The 23,898-nt window shown below is 40.2% G+C and overlaps 1 protein-coding gene across 1 annotated transcript in view; it reads right to left on the bottom strand.

Annotated features, from left to right (window-relative positions):
* Positions 1-22,854, bottom strand: part of LOC109436875 (vascular endothelial growth factor receptor kdr-like) — a 315,916-nt gene extending 293,062 nt beyond the window's left edge. Inside the window, exons 1-2 of the mRNA XM_074323230.2 lie at positions 22,481-22,854; positions 22,059-22,192 (exon numbers count right to left, since the gene is read on the bottom strand). Coding sequence (XP_074179331.1) covers positions 22,059-22,137 — 79 coding nt within the window. The 5' untranslated portion in view covers positions 22,138-22,192; positions 22,481-22,854. The remainder of the gene's footprint in view (positions 1-22,058; positions 22,193-22,480) is intronic.
* Between the last annotated feature and the right edge of the window lie 1,044 nt (positions 22,855-23,898).

Genomic DNA, 23,898 nt, shown 5'->3' with positions numbered 1-23,898 from the left:
GAGAAAGGTAACTAGTAACTTACAAGGGAGCCCCTATAAGATTGTCAGCTGATTTCTCAACAGAAACTTGAAGGACAGAAGGGATTGTCACAAAATATTCCACAAGATGAAAAGCAAAGACCTACAACCAAGATTACTCTATCCAGCAAGGCTACCACTTAGAATCAAAGGACAGATAAAGAGCTTCCCAGGCAAAAAAATGCTAAAGGATTTCATCACCACCAAACCAGTATTACAAGGAATCTTAGATGGATTTCTTTAAGATGGGAGGGGGAGATCAAAATTATGAATAATAAAATGGCAATAGTTATAATTTATCAACAATTACTTTCAATGAAAATAAATTAAATGCTCCAATTAAAAGACATAGGAGGGCAGAATGAATAACAAAACAAAAGCCTTACATATGATGACTATGAGAGACTCACTTCAAATTGAAAGACACACATGGAAAGTAAAGTGGTGGGAAAAAGATATTTTACCATGTTTCCCTGAAAATAAGACCTAGCCGGATCATTAACTCTAATGCATCTTTTGGATCAAAAATTAATATAAGACCTGGTCTTATTTTAATATAATATAAGACCGGGTCTTTAATATAATATAATATAATATAATGTAATGTAATGTAATGTAATGTAATGTAATGTAATGTAATATAATATAATACCAGGTCTTACAATATTTTTTGCTCCAAAAGATACATTAGAGGTGATGATCTGGCTAGGTCTTATTTTCGGGGAAACATGGTATGAAAATGAAAAATGAAAAAAAAAAGCTGGGGTAGCAATACTTGTACCAGACAAAATAGACTTTAAAACAAAGGCTATAAGAAGAGACAAAGAAGGACCCAGTAATCCCACTTAATGATATTTATCCAAAGAAACTCAAAAGGCTCCTTCAAGGGGACCTGTGCATCCATATGTTCGTTGCAGCATTGTTTACAATGGCCAAGATATGGAGGCAGCCTGGGTGTCTGTCAATGGAAGAATAGATAAAGAGGGGGTAGTACATATATACAATGGAATGTTGCTTGACCATGGAAAGGAATGGGTTCTTGCCATCTGTGGTGGCATGGATGGACCCAGAGGGTATTTTGTTGAGTAAAGTATGTCAGAGAGAGAAAGACATATGCAATGTGACTTCACTTATTTGTGGAATCTAAAGAACAAAATGAATGAACAAACAAAACAGAAACAGACTCATAGATAGAGAGAACATTTTGATGGTTGCCTGATGGGAGGGTGATTGGGGGTGTGAGTGAAAAAAAGGGGAAGGAATTAAAGAGCACAAATTGTTTTTAAAAAGTAGTTACGGGTATGTGGGATATAGTATAAGGAATAGAGTCAATAATATTGTAATAACTATGTATTGTGTCAGATGGGTACTAGATTTATCAAGCTGATAGTTCAGAGGGGGTTAGGGGCAGGGTGAAAAAGGTGAAGGGATCAAGAAGTACAAATTGGTACTTACAATATAGTCACGGGGATGTAAAGCATAGGGAATATAGTCAATCTTATGGTTATAACTATGTATAGTGCCAGGTGGGTACTAGACTAGTCAGGAGGATCGCTTCTTAAATTATATAAATGTCTAACCACTATGCTGTACACCTGAAATTAATATAAAATAATATTGAATGTCAACTGTGATTAAAAAATTAAAAAATGGGGGGAGGGGGGTGAAGGGGAATAAGTGGTCCAAATTTCCAGGTATAAAATAAGTAAGTCATGGGGATGTAATATACAGCATAAGGAATATAGTCAATAATATTGTGATAGCATAGTGCTGTGTCAGGTGCTTGCTGGACTTATCATGGTGATCATATATATATATATATATATATATATATATATATATATATATATATATATATATATATACTATGGTGTACCCCTGAAGCTAATATAATATTGTATGTTAGTTATATTTTTAAAAAGATAAGCAATAGACTGGTAGAAAATATTTATAATATAACTAATGAAGGTTAAATATATAAAGAGCTCCTACAAGTAAGAATAAGTCAAAATCCCAATTAAGAAGGTAGACAAAGAATATAAACAGAAATTTCCCAGAAGATGAAATACAAATAGGCAATAAATTCAAAAGCAGTCCCAATGGGGAACAGACTACCTCTTAAGGAAACCCTTTAGACAACTTTGATTGTAGGAATTTCTTCCTTAAATTGAGCTGAAATCTGTATCTTAGTGAAACATCCACCCATGTGTCTTAGTTCTGCATTCTTGACCTACAAATAAGAGAGGTAAGCTCAAAAAAGAGAAGAAGTTTGTTCAAGTACATACAGAGGATTTGTAGCAGAAATTGGATTAGAATCCTAATCTCCAAGGGTTCTTTTCTCTATATTCAGCTGAGAGCTGTCATAAGAATATGAAACCATAAACCTCTTGCCACTCCTCCTCCAAGTCTTTCTTCTCCTAAGCATGCCAAGGTCCCTCAACCATTACTCATAATATATCATTTCCACATCCTTTCCCATTCCTGGGCCCTCTCCTTTCAATACATAAGAGGCTGCTGTCAGTTTTTAGTCAGCTCCTTAGGTGATGATCCTTAGACGGGTAAGGGGTCAGGAGACACATGCCGGGATAGTTAGATGTGAGGAAGAGACAGGTAATCAGCAGATAAATAGAAGTCATAACAGGGAGTAAATTAATCTAGAAAATTGTCTTGATGATCTGGGGATTTTCCCACTCTCTTTAAATCTTATATATATTTTTTTCTCACTGATGTTGGTAAGTTTCTTCACTCCTATCTCCACCCCTCAAGCATGGTATCCCTGTAGTCCGTGGCATCCCTGCAAAGCATATAGTGGGTTCTTCTACCTGCCCCAGAGCCTTAGGGAGCATAGACATGGAAATGGTGGCTAAGTGTAGTTGTCATTTTGCACGTAGCTGGCCCTAGCAAGGACCTAGTCCTGGCCAGCACAAATGGGACTCAATCCATGCCATGCTTACCTAGTGTTTTCTCTTGGTTCCTCTCTCTAACCTTGAGAAGCCATTTGACACCATGCTATTAGGGTGGTACAAAAGTAATTTCAGTTTTTTCAATTTTAATCTTTTAAACTGCAATTGCTTTTGCACCAACCTAATATGTTGGGAAGAGTTAATTCAAGGCAGTTGTTTAGCAACCCCAAGCTCAAATATGGCAGCGTAGAATACTCCTAGGAAGCAGATTCTTCAGCAAGGCTCTACACGTACATCCCACACTGTGCTATACTCAGTCAACACTCAACAGAATTGAGCACGCAAGTACTTTTAGTTGAACACCAGCATTCTAAAGAAACAATTTTCCTCCTGGCCTTGGCACCATTTAGGAGATATTATCCTCAGATCATACTGAGAGCAGGCAGGTGGAGTTAGTGTCTTTACCATGGATTGATGAGCAGAGGCAACTGTTCTATTCCAGAAAAAATCTGGAATCATGCCCATTTCCCCAGTTATTTTGCCACTGTATTTTTCTCCCTGGGTACATGCTGCCCACATAATTTCTTCTTCCTGTAAAAGTGATCTGAGGTAAAAAACAAAAACAAACAAACAAAAAAACCTGAAAACTTATTCACACTAAGTTACCAGAAACTATTAAGAGAATGTTTTCCTTCCACTCCTACCCTCTATACTTGCATTTTAACTGGGACCAAAGCCTTAAGCCCTGCTACTTAAATTCCAAAATAATTTTTAGCAGAAACTTTTCGTGCTCTAGAATTCATATCCCATAGGCTGAGAGATGTAGTTAAAAGGACCAGAAAAACAGAGCTCTAACTGATTCTGCCACCAGTGTGCCATGATGCTTTAGACGAAGTTTTTCTGGCACTCATTTTCCCTATATGTAAAATAAGAAGGGATTGGACTGTCGATGAACAAACTCTGACTATCTTTGTCATCACAGCATTTGGTCAGCTGGGCAGCAGTTTGTTCATTTGTCTAGAGTCAAGAGGATTAATTAAAGTGGGCAGCAGGGCAAAGAAAATGAAGTAACTGGCCTAGGGAAATGTAATCTCTCTTCTCCTTTTGTTTATACTTGGTTTGAAGTCTCTAAGTGAATGTGGTACCTAAGGGCAAATGGCCATGCTTTCTTGGCCCCATTATTTAAAAAAATTGGAGAATGGGGAAGGGAATCATGATGGGAAGCAGAGAAGTGATAATGCCTATAGTATTTGGGCAAAAGGATAGAGAAAACGTCCATTTTCCAGGAGTTATAAAAGTTCAATGATCCCTCACCATCTAGCTACAGGATAGTCTCCTCTTCCCTGAAAATCATTCAGGCTACTCCAAGTTTGCATCCTGTGTGACTTTGGATGATTTTCCTCAGGATATGTAAAGAAAGCCAAGAGACCTCTTGATGACGCATGTCTCAAATTTACCCTTTGGTAAACTTAAACCTCTCCTGCCATGTGGCTGCAAATCATTTACTTTTCTAACCCCAGTGGAAATCTCCCTAACCTTCTTAGAAAAGATCTTCAGAGTGTGAAGCAACAAAATCACTGCTCTAGGGACTCTGTAAGGTGACCAGAAATTTCCTGGCTGGCTAATATTTAAATATATATATATATATATATATATATATATATATATATATATATATATATATATATAGTTCTTTAGCCTGAAGAAGGAAAGACTCAGAAAAGCTATGATCAGTCACCTGTTTTGAAATTGAAAATAGGGGGTTCCTAACAGGACCCTTAAAGTCCTTCCAATCCCTGACATCCTGTTGTTTTGCAATACCCTGGGTATCAAATGTTGGCCTCTTGCCAGGTTAACAACCAGCTTCTTTGGCATCTGCTGGGATATTTTCATTGGTGCCCTAGTGCTGCTAATATCATAGACCATGCCAGCAGATTTTTCTCCTATAGGGATGACTTTTGAGTAGAGCACTTCTGCTCAGGCATGGCACAGCAGGGGCCCAGGCCAAGCAAAGCCTCTGACTGCTGAAATCCTCCCATTCTGTAGGCATTATCATCAGACATAATGGAAGCAGCTTAGCAAGAACATCATTTCCTTCTCTGTGATAACAAAGAATAGGCTCTCCTGGTCAGGAACACAGAGCTGGGTTTCTGCTTCTCTTCCTAACATTTAACAGAGAACAATAGTCAGTCCAAACACAGCCAGCCTTTTCACTCCTATACCATCATACCCCTAATGTCAATAATAACAACAAAGGCTTCCAGTGGCCTTCTAAGAAAATCAAAACATTTCATACCCTACCTGCTGTGATTCTGGAGGGAAACCCACTGGGTCAAAATCTCTTCAGGTCCTAGTTCCCTCCATTTACCATGTCTTGGCATTAAAGGGAATTTTTGAAGGAAAAAAGGACTATTCTCATGGCACGCTAGAATTGTTTTTTTCCTCTGTAAAAACTCAAGAAATTGAAGACCAGCCTGGCTGAATAACTTGTGCAAGGTCACATGGATAAGGCCAAACTGACGCCTCACCAAAGTCAAGATTTCAGAAGTCTGTGTTCCCCCTTCTCCCAGGGCAGGAAGGAGACTTGCCATGGGAGAAGCCAGATGGGTAATTAAAACAGGACGAAGGTTGTATCCTGAGGAAGTTCTCCCCTACTTTATTTTCTACATACTCGTATTGGGGAGGTGAAGTAGGCATCAAATTGTGAGAGGGTCTGAGCAAAGATGTGCCAAGGAATTTGGACTTGATCATGAAGGCAATGAGAAATTTGTAGCTCTTGATATAAGAAGTGGCATGATGAAAGAAGTGTTTCCAGATGATTAATATGGATGTGGTATACAAGTACAGCAGAGAAGGCAAGAATGGAAGCCAGTTGTAAACATGATTTGCATTACACCTTGAAGCATTTAGTCTGAGCAATCACTGTATATCCTCATGAAGTCTGAGAAGCACATGTGATCTGCTTGTAACAGCTGAAACCTGTACAGTACTTATATAATCATCCTTTAAGCCTTGATACTGATCAGCTCTGCCATCCTAGGCAAACAAAGCACCAAATTTCTTGAGTCTGGGTCTCCTCTTATGTAAAATGGGATAGGGAGCAGAATATAATAATCACATTCCTCATAGAATTGTCAGGAAAATTGCTTTGCAAATGGTGAAGCACTAAACAATTGGTAATTGTTATCTATTTCTCTTCTGTCCACAGAAAAATAGAAACATCAAATAAAGTAACTTTGCATCAACCAAGACATAAATTTCCTGGCCCAGACCATCTGCCAGGATCATCTTTATTGCTGGGCTAAGATAAAACATGAGGGTGGGCTGATGACAACAAAACCCTGAGCCAAGTAACTGAGTTTTACTGAGCCTGACAAGTAACTTGAGCTTCTTCTCTTCATTTCCCCATTGCTAAGGTCAAAAAACAAAGTCTTCCAGGTTTGTGGTTCTCAAACTTATACAGGCAAAGTTTTCTCTTTAGAACTTGGATTTAAGGGAAGGTGAAGGTAAGGTTTGCTTTTTTCTTCTTTTCTTTTCTGTCTCTTGTTTTTCTTTTTTCTTTCTTTATTTGCAGTTTCATAACCAATGGAGTTGCACAATAAACCACCTCATGTATTTCAGCAAGAAAAAACACTACACTTGAATGGTAAAGTCATCACCCAAAGAATTAGGACACAAAATTTAAACAAATTTTGGGGGAAGGGGACACCACATTTCTACTCATTTAAGAGAAATGTTTTTAACAGTACAAGGTTTTTTATTTTTTACACTTATCATGCCATGAATTTATAGGGAATGGGTTCCATCAGCTCAGGCTCCTTTCCACTGGTTCTCATAAAGTGTACTACTCTGGGTGGAGCAAGCTGGTGCTTCAGTTCAATTCAGATAGCTTTTTCTTTGGCTTCCTTCTTTTTTTAATCATTTTCCTCCACACCATTCAGGAAGCTATCTCAGCTCTTAGAGTGCTTACTATGCTCAATAAGAACATTAATTCTCTTGGCAAGGATTGTGCCCTTAACTTGTTTGTTTACAATAATGGCAACCACATGCTGAGTAACATTGTAGACCCTTCCAGGTTAGCCATGGTAACATTTGTGGGGTATTCCGTTTTGAACAGTGCCGACTCCTTTGATGTCTACAATATCGCATTTCTTGTAGATTTGCCCAAGGAACAACTCCATGTTTTCTAAAAGGCCTAGAGAACATGTAGTGGTGGCCTCTCCTCTTTCCCTTTGTGTTGGTCATTTTGGTGAATTACTGGAAGATGAAAGGATGGTTTACTCTTTTAAAAGATTTTGTGTGTACATACAAAAACAACACCAACAGATTCTAAGATTTTAACGACAATCAATCTTATTTGTGCTTTTGTTTTTCTTCTTTGTTGTGAAAATTGAAGGATTTTTATGATTCGTTGTTTGACTGAAATTTTTGGAAACACCATGTTATGAAGCAAACAGTTTTTGCCTAAATTAATAGCTTGCAAAAAACTAGGTACATTTCAAATTGTGATGTATTCATACAATGAAATATTACACAGCAATAAGCAAGAATGATCTATGGCTACTTACAACAATTTGGATGAATCTTTAAGAAGACACTAAAGAATACATACTGATTATAATTCTATAAACACAAACCCCCACAAAACTAATCTACACTGTTTGTATACAGGATAATAATTACATTTGGAAAGGTTGTATTCAAAGTGGGTAGAAGATTCATTTCTGGGTTCTGGTAATGTTCGGTTTCTTGAGTTGGATGCTGATTATACAGGTGTGTTCAGTTTGTGAAAATTTATCAAGCTGTACACAAATCTGTATGTATACTTTTCTGCACATATGTTGTACTGCAATAAAAAAAGTTTTAAGGACATTTTAAGATGGCTACCAGGTCACAAGATTCCAAAAGCCACACATTCATGCTCTTCAACCATTAGTAGTACTGAGGTGAAAAGTTAGGAAATTAATGACTCCAATGGACCTGTCTTACAGAAGCCAAACAAGTAACATCTGCCAAAATTACAAGGAGGATGGACTCCAAAGCAAGGAGAAACTGCAGTGTGATGCATCTCATTTCTTAGAATGCCAGAACCACAGCCTGTCCAAACTTGGAAAAAACCAAGTTCTCCCCCTTAATACTAGAGTATAAATACGGGCACTAGTCACTTCCTCTGTCTGGACTCTAAGTCAAAAGTGAACAAGCAGCAGAGTCAGGCCTGGAACCCAGTGTCCTAACTCCTAAGCCATTGTTCTTTGCACTGCACCATGCTGGTTCCAGAACTTTCCCTGCACACCAAATTACAAATCCTTAGTGATTGAAGGAAGAAAACTGTCTTTATACTCTGCACAAAATTGGAGAAAAAGCTCTTTGTCTATAGTAATTGTGATGATCTAGAGAGAAAGAAAAATGTAAAGAGATTTGCTTGCCTGCCTCCCTACATCCCCTCCAAAAATATAAAACCTAAAATGGTCCAGAATTAAGTGATTAAGGTAAGTGCTATAATTAATAACTTTATGCTAATTGGACTCTGGGTTTCCAGAACTCTACATAATTATTAAACGTTAAACAACTTCTCTCATACACTGACTTTTGATTTCAGTGACCTGCTAAACTGCATTGACAGGAGCTCAAATATAAGCTGTTTGCTTTGTTTACATTAAAACAGCAGCCCCCTTCCCTGTGTTCCCTACTTCTCCATGTCCTCCCTATCTCCCCATGTCCTCCCATTTACCTATGCACAGTCCACAGCCTCTCAACCTTTCTAGCTTCCCATCCCACCACCCGGCTGTATTCGAAGAAACCAAAGGAACTAAAACACCATGTTTGAAATTCAAAATAATACGTTGTGGTAAAACAAGCACCTAGAGATTGTCAAGATCAGATGGCCAGATCAACAAACCCCCCAGACACTTTCAACTAAAAAACTGGGGCCATTGTGTGAGAAGGAGTCATTTACCTTTCTTTGTCTCCAGGAACTCATCGCAGAGGGAAAATTTAAAAATAATACTAACAATGATGATAAACCAGGGTATTGAAGAAAAATGAAAATGGCTTTTCTAAAGAAGTATATGGATGACTTAAACAACAAAAAAGACTGTTGCTCTCTCCCTCAACATTTTCCTCACCAGTTATTTGAATCACATTTTAGTGTTCAGAACTTCACATCACTGTTTACACTGAACTGAAATCTCTGGGTTTAAAAGCAGAAAAATCAGTCAACACAGTCAAATTTCTTTTCTTTGTATCTCCTTTCTTGAAAAATTGTGAATGTTTTCTGCTGTGTACCATTCCCGCTTAAAACATGTTGCTTCTTTCTGGTATCTTGTTATCAATGGGTCAGACTGTTCCCCACAGGAGGAAAGGCTAACAGTTCTGGAGATTGCTGGCTCTCTCATGACTTTCTCTGGTGAGACCAATTTATAATAAATATGATTTTCTTAACCCCAAGCTTGGTGCCCAGGCTTGATATGGACTGTTAATGGCAGTATTTATTTTAGGTATTCCAGCTCATCAAGTGCAGCTGGGAAGGCACAAGTAGGAAAAAGAATCAAACCTAAAACAGGTTTTTGTCATCTCTCCAAAGATTGGGGAACTTAGGATCCTGGGTTCTGAGGCAATTAATTAATGGGACATAGGTGACATGACAACAAGTAGAATATGGAATTAATGAAAGCTCTAATTAGTGAGCATGCCACCTTAAATGCCACTTCCTCCATTACCACCTCAGAGACTCAGCGGAGAGGGATTCTCCTACCCTTGTAGAAGGGGCTCTGGAATGGAGACCATCCTTTTCTCTAGATCTTGGCATGCTCCTGAGTAATATAAGCATAGGTCTTAAGTCAATGAAGCCTTGAGAAAATTAAACAATGTAACCTGATTCACAGGTATATAATTTTAAAATAAAATATATAATGATTTACTTACTGAATTATACATGCAACTTCATATAGTGGGAAGAATTAGAAGTCAAAGGATATAGGCTCTTCCAATTCCAGCTCTGACAGTAACAGTAAGATATTGAACAAGTTGCTTCCCCACTCTGAATCACAAATTTCCCCATATATACAAGCAGAGATCTGAGTGATTCTATTCATCCTATTAGCAAATATTTATCAAGAACCTACTCTGTTCCCTGCAGATACCATATGATTTCACTTATATGTGGAATCTAAAAAAACAAGCCAAAGAAGAAATAAAACAGAAACATGTTTATAGATATAGAAAACTAGTGGTTATCAAACAGGGAGGGGTTCGGGATGGGTGAAATAGATAAAGAGGATTAAGAGGTACAAACTTCCAGTTATAAAATGTCATTGAGAGAACAATCCAAGATGGCAGAGTCAATAAACGCCGTACTTGCCTCATCTCGTGAACACATCAAATTTACAACTAAGTTACAGAACAATCAACCTGGGGAACCATCTGCAGTCTGACTGAACAGAAGTTTTATAACTAAGGATATAAAGAAGAAGCTGCCTTGAGACTGGTAGGAGGGGCAGAGATGCGAAACGGGCTGGCCCCAAACCTCCATATGGCAGATGAAAATTGAGAGGGCTATCACGACCATGGAGGTTTCCCATGGAGGAGCAAGAAACCTGAGCCTCACACCAGGCTCCCCAACCAGGAGTACTGGTGTCAGGAAGAGGAGCCCCCACAACATCTGGCTGTGAAAAACAGTGGAGTCCCACAATCCTGGTAGGACAAAAGGCTGCGGGAAACACATCCATCCTCATAAGGGGCCCATGCACAGATTCACTCACTCACAGGCACTCATCTTGGGCTCCAGGAGAGGTACAGTGACTCGGGAGGATGTCAGAAATATACCGGGGGCAAACTGATGTATGTGACCTTGGGGGGAGGCCTGGAGGACAGTCAGCATTTTCTTCGTGTGCCGTCCAACTCTCCTGCAACCGGCAGGCAGCTGCCATCTTTTCTGTGTTGAGCCTTCCCCCTATGTTTATGCTTACGGCCAAATCTGAAGTTGATTGGTCTGGTGAGCTCTGCAGCTCTGCCCTGCTGACTCACTGAAACCCTGCCACACCCAACTCTGTACCTCAGGAGGATTTACCAGCTGAACCTTACCAGAACCTGCAATCTGCAGCAGGCATCAGCAAGATTCGATGTCTTCTGGCTTTCTGTGGAGCTACCCTAGGCCCAGTACTGGTGGCAGATGTCCTTTGTTCGAAGTGCGGCTTCTCCCACACGCCTCCAGGACTGGCACAGGCAGTGACCAACTGTGGATCACTTGGTAGCCCTCACCAGGTAGTCCCTGGCTGGTCACAGGCAGTGGCTGACCTGGACCTGCACTGAAACCCCTCCCAAGAGGCCTCAGAAACAATATACTTGGAGGTTTGCTTCAGATCACATCAGAGCACTGCCCAGTTAGCCCTATATGTGGAACACCCAAAAGGGTGGTCTCAACAGGCACCAGAGCCTGCTGGGGCACATCCGGATCTGTGTGGTAAGCCCCAAGCACAGAAGCCAGTAAGCTGTAAACAGGGCCAAATCCCACAGCCAATCAGCCTGAGGATCAATCCCACCCATTGATATGTCAATAGCAATCAAAGCTCAAATATAACAGTAGGGCACACACAACCCACACAAGGGACACTCCTGGAGCACCTGGAGTGGGTGACAGGGGAGACTATGACAGGGCCCTACAGGGCATCTACTACTTAAGGCCAACTGGCTAAGACTGTGTGACATAGCAGATCTACCTAATACAGAGAAACAAAGACTGAAAGGCAGCCAAAATGAGGAAACAAAGAAATACACCCCAAATGAAAGAACAGAAGAAAACTCCAGAAAAAGAACTAAAGAAAATGGAAGCAAGCAACTTACCAGAGACAGAGTTCAAATCACTGGTTATAAGGATGCTCAAGGACCTCAGTGAGAACTTCAACAAAGAAATACCAAGCATTTAAAAAAAAAAAAAAGACAGAAACCATAAAAAAGAACCAGTCAGAAGTGACGAACACAATAACTGAAATGAAGAATGCACTAGAAGGAATAGCCAGCAGACTAGATGAAGCAGAGGATTGAACCAACAATTTGAAAGATAAGGTAGCATAAAACACTTGATTGGAACAGCAAAAGGAAAAAGAATTTTTAAAATGAGGGAAGGTTAAGAGACCTCTGGGACAGTATCAAGTGTAACAACATTTGCATCATAGGGGTACCAGAAGGAGAAGGGAGAAAGCAAGGGACTGGGAACCTATTGGAAGAAATAATGACTGAAAACTTTCCTAACCTGGCAAAGGAAATAGACATACAAGCCCAGGAAGCTCATAGAGTCCCAAACAAGGTGAACCCAAATAGGCCCACACCAAGACACGTTATAATTAAAATGGCAAAGTTTAAAGACAAAGAATCCTCAAAGCAAGAGAAAGGCAACTAGTAACTTATAAGGGAGCCCCATAAGATTGTTAGCTGATTTCTCAACAGAAACTTGAAGGACAGAAAGAATTGTCACAAAATTCCACATGATGAAAAGCAAGGACCTACAACCAAGATTTCTCTATCCAGCAAGGCTACCATTTAGAATCGAAAGACAGATAAAGAGCTTCCCAGACAAGGAAAAGCTAAAGGAGTTCATTACCACCAAACGAGTATTACAAGGAATGTTACAGGGACTTTTTTAAGAAGGAAATAAAGATAAAAAAAAATATGAATAATAAAATGGCAATAGTTGCCTATCTATCAACAATTACTTTCAATGTAAATGAATTAAATGCTTGGATCAAGAACATAGGGTGGCTGAGTGGATAAGAAAACAAAACCTTACATATGCTGCCTACAAGAGACTCACTTTAGATTGAAAGACACACCCAGCCTGAAAGTAAAAGGATGGGAAAAGACATTTAATGAAAATGGAAATGGAAATAAAAGCAAAAGAAGCTGGGGTAACAATACTTGTACCAGACAAAATAGACTTTAAAACAAAGTCTGTAACAAGGACAAAGAAGGACCCAGTAATCCCAATTCTGGGTATTTATCTGAAGAAACCCAAAATGCTACCTCGAGGAAATGTGTGCATCCATATGGTTATTGCAGCATTATTTACAAAAACCGAGATGTGGAGGCAGCCTGGGTGTCCATCAATGGATGAATGGATAAATAGGAGGTGCTACATATATACAATGGAATATTGCTTGGTCATGGAAGGGAATGGGTTCTTGCCATCTGCAGGATCATGGATGGACCTGGAGGGTATTGTGCTGAGTTAAGTATATCAGACAGAGAAAGATAGATGCAATGTGATTTCACTTATATGTGGAATCTAAAGAACAACAACAAAAAAAACAAATCAGAAACACACTCATAGATACAAAGAACATTTTGATGGTTGCCATATAGGAGGGGAGTTGAGAGGGTGGATGAAAAACAGGAAGAAATTAAGAAGTACAGATTGGTTGTTAGAAAGTTGTTATGGGGATGTAGGGTATCGAAGAAGGAATATAGTCAATAATACTGTAATAACCATGTATGGTGTAAGATGGGTACTAGATTTATCAGGGTGATAGATGGGAGGGACATTGGGGGACAGTATGAAAAAGGTGAGGGAATTAAGAAGTACAAACTGGTAGTTACAAATAGTCATGGGATGTAAATCATAGAGAATATAGTCAATAATATGGTATTAACTATATATAGTGCCAGGTGGGTACTAGACTAGTCAGGGGGATCACTTCTTAAATTATACAAATGTCTAACCACTATGGCGTACACCTGAAATTAATACAATATAATATCGAATGTTAACTGTAATTGAAAAATTTTAAAAAGGGGGAAAAAGGTGAAGGGGAATAAGAGGTTCAAATTTCCATATATAGAGCAAGTGAGTCATGGGGATGTTATGTACAGCATAGGAAATATAGTCAATAATATTGTGATAGCGTGGTGCTGTGTCATATGGTTGCTGGATTTATCATGGTGATCACTTCTTTAGGTATGTTAATGTTGAACAACTATAGTTTACACCTGAAACCGATATAATATTGTACGTTAGCTATATTTTCTAATAAAAGTCTTTAAAAAAATAAATGTTATTGGTGATGTAGTGTACAGCATAGAGAATGTAGTCAATAATATTGTAATAACTTTATGTGATGACAGATGTTAACTAGACTTATTGCAGGATAATTTCATAATGTATACAAATATCAAATCACTATGATTTACACCTGAAACTAATAGGATATTTTATGCCAATTATGCTTCACTTAAAAAAAATAAAATCTGCAATAAGCTACAACATGGATTAACCTTGAGGACATTATGTTAAGTGAAATAAGCCAGTCACAGAAAGACAAATACTAAATAATTTCATTTATATCTAATGTAGTCAAACTCATAGAAACACAGAGTAGAATATGGTTATGAGAGTGGGAGGGAGAAGGAAATAGGGAGTTGTTTCAGTTTTGCAAGGTGAAAAAATTCTAGATCTGTGACACAACAATGTGCATATGCACTTAAAATAGTTAAGATGGTAAATTTTGCTATGTGGTTTTTTTTTTTTTTACCACAATAATAAAAATGAGCGTGTTAAAAAAGAAAAAAGAAAAGAAAATCTCCTGAGCAAAAGAAACTAGACACAGAAGAGTACAAACTGTATGATTTCATTTATATAAAATTCTCGAACAGGCAAAACTAAGCTATAGAGACAGACCACATATCAGTAGAGTGGAGGTAAAAAAAAAAGAAACTCAGTGACTATAAAAGGCCACAAAGGAACTATCTGGAATGATGAAAATCATGCACATCTTGATTGCAATGGTGGTAGCTACGTATATGGGTGTTCACATTGGTCAAAACTTATCAAACTATAAACTTAAAATGTGTGTGTGTTTTACCATGTGTACATTTTCCCTCAGGTAAAATTGAGTTTAAAAAGCAAAAAAAAAAAGTGACATTTTGATTGCTAACTGTTCTAACCTATAGCCCAGGGAAGCAAATATTTAAATTCCTCTCATCCCCATATGGTGAACTTGCATTTTTGGAGATAAAGTTGACCCAGACAGACCCATCACATCATGTTCCTCCATTTCCAGCCATTTCGTCATCATATTTCTATTCTTTAGGAAAGTGAGAAATAAATGTAACTCCTGCCTAAACTTTAACATCACATTTGGAAAGAATTCCACATACTGTCAAATCAATTTCTAATAAATGTCTCCACCATTTTTGTACCTGCTTAAAAATCTTTCATCTACTTATATAATTCTGCCACTTTTAATTTCTACTGTTTTACATTCTTATAATGTAGCATCCCTGCCATCAATAAGTGATTGTATCCCCTAATAAAATAAACTATCACAATTCTTTCTGCCTCTGTTTGAAATTGTCTCCACCAATGGAGACTGGGTAAATCCTCAATTCTGATCCTAAAATGGATGGTGCTTTCTTATTACAACTTTGGAAATTCAGGGGAAGAGAAGAGAAGGAGAACAAGGAAACACTGAAAGATACAGATGATGGAGAGTGAAATAGAGAACTCTGCTTCAAAGCAGCAGGACACTTCAAAGATTGTCTCTAGTCCAATTCTCACATTTTAAGATGATGAGACTGATGCTCAGAGAGAGCAACAGACACTTTCACATCACACAGTAAGTCATGGCAAAGCTAGACCCAGAATCAGGTTATCTGGATCCCAAAACATACTCTTTACACCATCAATGCAGCCTGGATGAAGGGCGCCTGGGAGTTTTTGCAGGGAAAGAGGGGGAAGTGGAAACAGAAGGAAGCTAGGAAGCACGGGGGGTATAAGACAGGAAGAGAGAGGAAGAGAGAATTGGTCAGATTGTACAAGGGTCAAACCACCTTGACCCTTTTTCCTAAACAATCTCTGATTGTGGGCAAACATCCTCATTTACTTCCTTGACAGTGTCTTTCCCACAGTTATGAAAGAACACAGGAAGATCTAAGGAAACCTATCTGGAGAAGCAAAGCTAAACTGGGTAGGATCTGAAAATAGACTTAATATCCATAAATTTCCTTCCCATCCAGGGGTGCCAGACAGACTGGGGCCAAATTTGGATCTATCTATGGCCAATGCTTGCCCTGAAATTGGAAAGAGCCAAGGAAATAACAAAGAGCCACAAGTTCACCTCTCAGATAAGAATCTTCTCCACTTGTTCACCTCTCCTTCTATCCACTGCTAAGGTGGCCCAACCCCAGCTTTGAAAGTCTCCTTCCCCTGCAAAAGGCTTTATTGTTAATTTTTGAGGAGGGGCAGATGGGAGCCAATTGAGTTACGAGCCTAAGTTCACTTTATTAGAGGAAAGAAAAGCAAGGTGGAGAAGGGTTGCTCAGGAGGAACAAGAGACATGATTTCAACAGTGCAGCCTAGTGGTTAAGAGCATAAATTAGAACATGGTTAAGATCATGAGCTAGGCCTCTTCACTTCAAATTGTGTCTGTCTTGGGCAAGTCACTGCTCATTCCTGTCTCAGTTTTTTGATCTGTAATAAGGTGAATAATAGTACTTCCCTGAGAATTATTGGGGGGATTAAACAAGCTAATAAGGTAAGGTGTTTAAAATAGTATCTGGCATAATAAACACTTAAATGTTAACTTCCTTTCATATTCAGATCTCTGCAGGGATATTATGGGAAAAGTGAAGATAATTATGTTCTGCATTGCCCAAAGTGGGGGATTAGATTTAGGATTAGTGGGCAGTAGCCACAGGGAGACAATGTCTAAGTTGAACATAAGGAAGATATTTTAATAGCCAGAGATTTCCTAAGATGGAACAAGCTGTATCCTAAGTTATTGATGTACAAGCAGAAACTGGACAACTACTTGGCAAGAAGGTAATATAAGAGTTAAATAAAGGAAGGACCAAGTTTTAAATGCTCTTCAGTCTCTTCCCTCTAGCAGGGAGAATCTATTGTTTCATGAGGCTGATATGGAAGAGCTCATCTCATCAGAAAGGCAGCTGGGTGGGCTCCACACAGAATTGAGGAAATGCAGTCTCCATTGGAGAGAGACCTATGTAGTAGCCAGACTCACCAGTATTGCCAGCATCAAGAAATTCCACCCCTATTTAATCGTTTGAGAAATCCTAAAAGTAGAAGACAGAGAGCTCTTTGCCTATGTATTTCTTTTGATATCTTTGGAAAAGTACAGCTAGGAAACAATATATGTTCAGACTGGGCCTGAGGAATAAACAGAGTAGTACTAAGAACTAGAGGTATGAGTACCTGCTGGGAAATTCTTTAAAACAAATTAAAAGGAAATACTCATTTTACCAGATCAATGCTACAGTACTAAGAACCAGGTGTATAATTCTAGCCAGATTTCCAGAGACGGCATTAAGTTGCTGTGTGAATTTTGACAAGTCTCTTCCCCTCTCTGGGCCTCCAGTTTCCTGACTGTAACCCAGAGGGGTGAGACCAGTGGGCTTCAAAGTAGGGTGACCATATAATTTATCATCAGAGCTGAAAAACGTTAACAATCAGTGACAATAGGTGACACCAGCTGTCCTGGACAAACCGGGGTGTATGGTCACCTTAAGAGAGAACTTGCAGCTCTGACCATCTGTGGCCATATGATTCTATAGATGAGACAAGAAATCCAAATATTTGATCCCAGGATTCCAGAACACATGTTTGGCTCCTAGATGGCTGCAAGAACATTGATGGCACTTTAAATACCAAGTCGATAAATTGGAACCTTAGTATTTGAAGGGGCTGGGCCCAAGTTCTTCAAATATATTACATTACCACTTAGAAAAGGGAAAGACAGGGTTAACTTTCTAAGATCCCCTGCTCCTAGGAAACTTCAGTTTCCTTGGAAATGATGTCTGAGACTCATGGACTCTCAGAAATTTGAAAGCCCTTGAGATCATCTAGTCCAGCATGCTTCCGTTTATTTTCTTTTTAATTTTAGCAGCTGGATCATGATTTCAAATGAACTTCTATTCTAAACTCAGTATATAAAATAAGAGTAGAGCTTCTCCAGTTGAAGGAGGTACAGATAGAGGGATCAAATCCTAACTTACTTGGCCTCCCCATCATCCCCACCCCTGGAACGCTAGAGGTCAGCAGTGCAAAGTTCAGCATTTTGACCCGAAGACAAAAACACCAGGCCCCATTCTAGGAGCTGCGTTTGCATCCAAGATGTGTGGAATGCTGACAACTGTGAGCATCAGGCCAGCTGTACATCTCCATTATACAGAAAGGCAGAGAGGGAGGACAGCAGGAAAGCTGGTAGAAATTGAGGGAACTTTTACAAGACTTCAAAACAGAGAGCCTGGGGCTACCAAATATAAGGAATGTGTAATGCACCCTGAACACATCACCATTCCAGTCACCAAGCCTCTGCTTCTATTCCACCTACTCTTCAGAGATGCAATGTCCTGTCCTTTTGCAGCCCTAACAGAAAAGAAGTCCAAGAAATTAATTTCAGCTGAATCTTAAAGATTCCAACTCCCCCCCCAACATACACCATTTGGTAAGATGCCCATTAGGTTCACTAGATGAAAATAATGGATTTTTCAAAAGATTCCCAATTAGAGATAAGTGTCTGAGCCACCATAATTCAGATGGTTCAGGTTACCACCATGAAGACAACACCTACGTTTGAGGATCAGTTAACTTCCACTTTGGCCTTTTGAAGTAGCAGAGGGACAGGTACATGGTTGTATCCTTCCCTTGCAAGAACCACAATTTTTTGTTCATCAAATCACTACCGTATGCCCAGGTTTCAGCTAGTTTTACTTAGCAACTTCTATTATGCCTTAGATCCTTAATAAACATCAACTATGTATATGCAGCAAATGATATTTCCTGGGATCATGGAATCCTTGAATAACAGATATGAAATGTATTTGAGAATCCACAAAGCTTCTCCACATCTGTTTTCTTCCAATCATTTCAACCTTTACTCTTCCAAATCATTGCCAGAGAGCCTTGCATGGACTGATAATTTCATCAGATAATAAAGCTTTTTGTTTTTGCTTGTTTTCTTGTTTGGCCTCTTGCTCCCTAATTTAATTAAGCCATAAATGTGTTATGTCCAGAAAAGGATGACTGAGACAGAGAAGGGATCCAGAACCATGTTATGTGAAAAAGTATGGAAGGACCTAGGCTAGTTTAGCACAGAGTAGTGAGACATCTTCAAATATCCACAGGACTATCACAAGGAGGTGGGGGGGACTTTATTCTTTGTAATTTTATTCCTTTCTGAATATCCACAGTTACAGGGAATTCTCTGGCCCCTAAGTTAGCACATTTCATTTGCAGCAGTCGAAATGGTTGGAATGTTCTTGTGTGCAAAAAGGCTCTTCAACCACTTGTAGACAGCTTTCCCAGCCCATCCCACCCAAACCCTACCCCATTTCAAAGAGCCTTTTCTTCTCCCAGCTAAATATCCCTATACTTTTTATTCCTTACCTGAAAAACTTTCAAGGACTCTCTCTATCCTATTTTATCCCTTATGAAAACATTGCAGTCTGTTAGTGTCTCTCTGAAAATGTGGGGCCCAAAGCCACTCTGCAGTACAACAGATGTAGCCTGATCAGTGAAGAAGAGAGTGGAACTTTTCTGGGTCTTTTTGCATCTTTCTGAGCCTTTCTGGGTCTGGATTTTATTTTATTAAGATCATCTAAAATAAAAATATATGTTTTACTTGCCTGTAAGTTCAATATGTCAACAATGCAATATAGGTTGAAAAATACCTATCTTTTGTCTTTTTCACAAATATGTGTCTATAAGTCATGTCTTCCTAATTCTTTTCTTAAAGGTTTTATTTCCCCCTTTCTCTTGTTTTGGGGGGAGGGCAACCCACAGTCATGAACTTGCATTTGTGCTTATTTAATTTCTTATTGCCCTTTTTTATTCTATTTCTATAATTGACTATATCTCCCTTCTTTTTATTTGATTATTTGCTCACTATGCCATCAATATCATCCTTCTACTCAAGCACAAAATTATCAGAGAATGAAGCCAAAGCATAGCTTTTTTGTCCTCATTCAGAAATTATCCTCCAGACTCATATCCATTCTAAAAATATATCTTTTGTGTACCCTCTAACCAGCATTTCTGAGGCTATTCCAAACATTTACAAATTCCCCTAAGTCTAATCTCCACATATCTTAACAGGAAGAGACTTTACTAAATGCCTTGGGAGGCCCCAATATTCTATTTCTCCAGCATTCCTCTGTTTTCATTCCAGAAATCCTACTGCAAAAAGTTGTTCTGCCAAGTCCTATCTTCAATGAACCAACATCAGACCTAATGATTATGAATTCCTCTTCTAACAGCTTTGGTAATAAACTTGTAAATAATTAATTCTATATTCTTACAAAGAGAAGCATCAATAACATGGATTTTGTAATAATTTTACTTCTTTTTGAAATATAGGACTATAGCTAACCATCTCTAGATATGTGACATCGCTGACTACTTAGTGACTATTTTCAGTGGTTCAGTAGTATGTATCCACATGTTTTCTCAGTGCCCAACCATTCTTCTAGCTGGAAGACTGACACCCAATTCTGGCAGTAAGCTACTGTCTATCTCTAATCCATTGCAAATGTTATCTCCTTCCCACCAATATTTGGTTTACTCTTTCTGATCTGGTATGCTCTTTCTCCTTGATAAAGAATATGGAAGTCAAATGAGAATTTGTTCTTTTATTTTACAAGTAAATAACTGAGGCTCATAGAGAAGAAGGGAACATGATGTATTTATGATAGGGCCAGGACCAAAAACCAGTTCTTCAGATACTCACCTCTCCACACTCTACCACAGACATCTCAAGACAGAGTTGTTAAATGACTAACACATGATGTATTATCACTACCATTATATTGGACTGAATGATCTCAATGGACATTTAGAGGTCCAAGTAATTTAAATAATTTGACCAAGGAGTCACAACTCCAGATTTTTACTGGTGATATAAAGGTTCGGTTCAACACAAGCCTGGAAAAGATGGGAGAGAGTATTGAAACTCCAAGAACAGAAAATCGGATGATGAAGGAAAATGCAGGTGGCAACTAAAAGATAAGCTATTCAGATTTTCCAATTGTGTCTCGTGTTTACTGCTTTCCCCACACCTAGGCCACATCAGGAATTGGCTGGGGGACTGTGGATGGATAGCTCTGCCCTGGTATTTTGTGAATACTTTGGCATCTCAGGAGATCTAAAGGCAGCTAAGCAAGTCACATCGAGACTCCAGCAAAGGCATGGACAGGTGCTGCTTACAATCCTGCTAGTGTTTTCAAGCATTTGGCCCTCCAGCAAAAGGTTGAGGACCTTCTAGGGTTTCCAGGCTGGGAAAGCAATCACTATCACTACTTGAAACAGCAGGCGCCATCTACCAGAGAGTCACTTCACCTGCCTCTGCTTTACAGGAAAGAGTACCAAGGCTGACCCAAACAATGACTTCTGTGTTTAGTTGGGGCTTTCTTTGTTTTTGTTTTGTTGTTTTTCTGGGCTTTTTCCTTCAAAATATAATTTAAAACATATTTGGGACAGACAAATCTTCAAGCGTTATAAACAACAACACATTTGAAAAACTGCATCCAAAAAAGAAACCAAGTTGAATTCTTTGTCCCTTTCTTTTCTCATCGCGCCCTTCAAAGGTCAGAGAAAGACTACAAATGTGTCTTTTCCCTTTAATTGCTCAGTTCCTCAAAATTTAAGGACTTAATCTTGGCGATATAGGTTGCACTCTGCCTAGAGGCTCTGTAGAAAGATCAGCGCCCACCTGCAGGAGTTATGGCAATACAACAGAGGGGAAAGGCAATGCTCCATAACCTAGAATAAATGAAGATATCACTCCCACAGGGGAATTTTCTAGATCTTTTGCAGCGAGTGTGTGTTTCGTGTTAGGAAAGTCACCCAAGGGCTACCAACCATTGTGCCCCAAAATTTCTTATCACAGGTTTGGCCACACTCGCCTTGGGGGCTCCCTGTTTCTCTTCGCTGGCCCACTGCTGACCACGGTAGCCTCCAGCCTTAGTTGGCTGCGGGTCTAGGCTCAGAGGTCCGCCCAGCAGGCCACAGGCCAATGAAGACCCCTTATTCTCTGTCTGGCACTCCTAACCTGACCTCTCCCGGGTAAGCTGCGAGGTTTGAACATCAGGACTGCACGCGGCGCTCTGTCAGCTGTGAGGCGCCCCGTCGCTTACCTGGAGTCCGGAGCAGGGTGATCAGGAAGCGGGAGACCAAGGCAGCCAGGGCACCATGGCCATGGCGGGACGCGAGCATCCTGGGGCACAGAGGGCAGTGCTGCACTCTTGCTTCCTCCTGAGTTTTCTCGTTCCTTGCTCCGATGAAAAAGGCAGGAAGTGGGGGTTAAGAGTTTAAGATAAGGGATCTAAACTGTGTCCTCTGGCTTCTCACCTCTGAATTCTGACCCTACCGCCCCTGCGCGCCCCGCCTCCGTTGCTATTCTCTCAACCCAGGGCTCCCTCTTCCCCTGAGACCTCTCCTAGGGCCTCGGAGATACCCAGCTATTGCGTGAGACCAGCACAGCCTGGGCAGTCTCACAGGGACTCTCGCTCTCTGCCTAACACCCTGTCTCCTCCCAGGCCCGCAATTCCCTGGCAACCTTTGGCCGTAGGTGAGCTGTTGGGGTTCAGAGCACCCCTATTCCGAAACTGCGACTGAGGCGTCGGCGACCGCACAGGTCCGCTCAGTTTCCTTGAGGCGCTCCCAATTTTCTGCCTCTCTATTGAGAGGAGGCGGCAAAGTTTTTCTCTGGAGGGAGGAAGTTTGGGACAACAGGGGAAGAGGATGGAAAGGAGGGAGGAACCAGGAAAGGGAGCCTGGAGGAGTGCGGTCGGTCGTCTGTAAGGAGCCCAGAGGAGACTAGTACAGCTATCCAGGAGGGCGTCTCTAACCCACTGATGACTCTACAGCTAAACGCTTCAGTGCGCTAGGGAGGGAGCTCCTGATGGGGTTGCATTTCCCTTTCTTCCTTTCAAGAGCCCACCAGTTCCCTCCCCCAGGCCGATTTCTTCTTGGCCTGGATTTAGCATAGTATCCGGGAAGGATGTGGGGGGGGGGGGGTTTGGGGAAGGAGAGGAAACACAGACGTCAATGCAAGTGCTCTCCAAGGAGAACAGTTCTGGAGCTGGCTTCAGGCCTTCTGAGGCAGGAGATTGAGTCTGCCCAGAAGATGAGGTCTGGGGGCAGATGGGTACCACAATTTGCTGTGGCCAGGATGGGTAGAAACAGAAAGAACAGCACTCTGGCAACTGGAGGGGTTATGAGGATACAGATTCTAAGGAAGTAACTGGTAAGGGGCAAAGGACATGCGGTAGGGGGTGTTGGTGACCACAGTGAGTGGAGAGCCCCGGACTTCAAGAGCCATATGGAGCCCTTACAGATCTCTAGTCCTAACCCTTCGTGTTACAAAGGTGGAAACTGAGGCACAAAGAGGTCATTGCCTTTCCCTAGGTAACAGAGCAGGACACAGTGGGTGTCTGGACCTGAATGCCTCTTTTTAATAATCTCTCTATTCCTGTCTCTTCCCCATAAAGAGAGTGACTTGGGCTATGGAAAGAGGAGAGTGGGATACACACTGTTCTGGAAGAAAAGGAGAGAGCCCCAGGCTGACACTCTACTTTCACCTCCCTCTTTCTCCCTTCCGTGAAACTGTGAAAAGAAAATCCAGAAGGCTACCTGAGTCCCTCACAATGCTGGACTTGGGGGGACAAGGGCTCTGCTTCTCACACCATTCTATTCCCCTGAAGGCTGCTGGCCAAGAGAAACTAAATCAGAATAAATAACTTACCCTAGATCACACACCTAGAAAGTGGTCAGGCCTGGATTCATAATCAGATTTGCTTGATTACAGAGCTCACAAACCATTGAGATTGTACATGTGAAAACACTTTACTGATGTAAAGGCCTAATAAAACTGGAATCCTTTCAGGAGTTTTCTAGTATAACCCTTTTAATTTATACCAATTGAGAAACAGAAGTAGAGAGAAGGGAAAGGACATGTCCAAGATCACTCAGTGA

The sequence above is a fragment of the Rhinolophus sinicus genome, chromosome 18 (genome assembly GCF_057876585.1).
Source record: "Rhinolophus sinicus isolate RSI-liver-muscle chromosome 18, RSI-T2T, whole genome shotgun sequence".
Classification (NCBI taxonomy): Eukaryota; Metazoa; Chordata; class Mammalia; order Chiroptera; family Rhinolophidae; genus Rhinolophus; species Rhinolophus sinicus.
The sequence above is the reverse complement of the archived record's forward strand: the minus strand, read 5'-3'. Positions and strand labels throughout refer to the sequence as shown.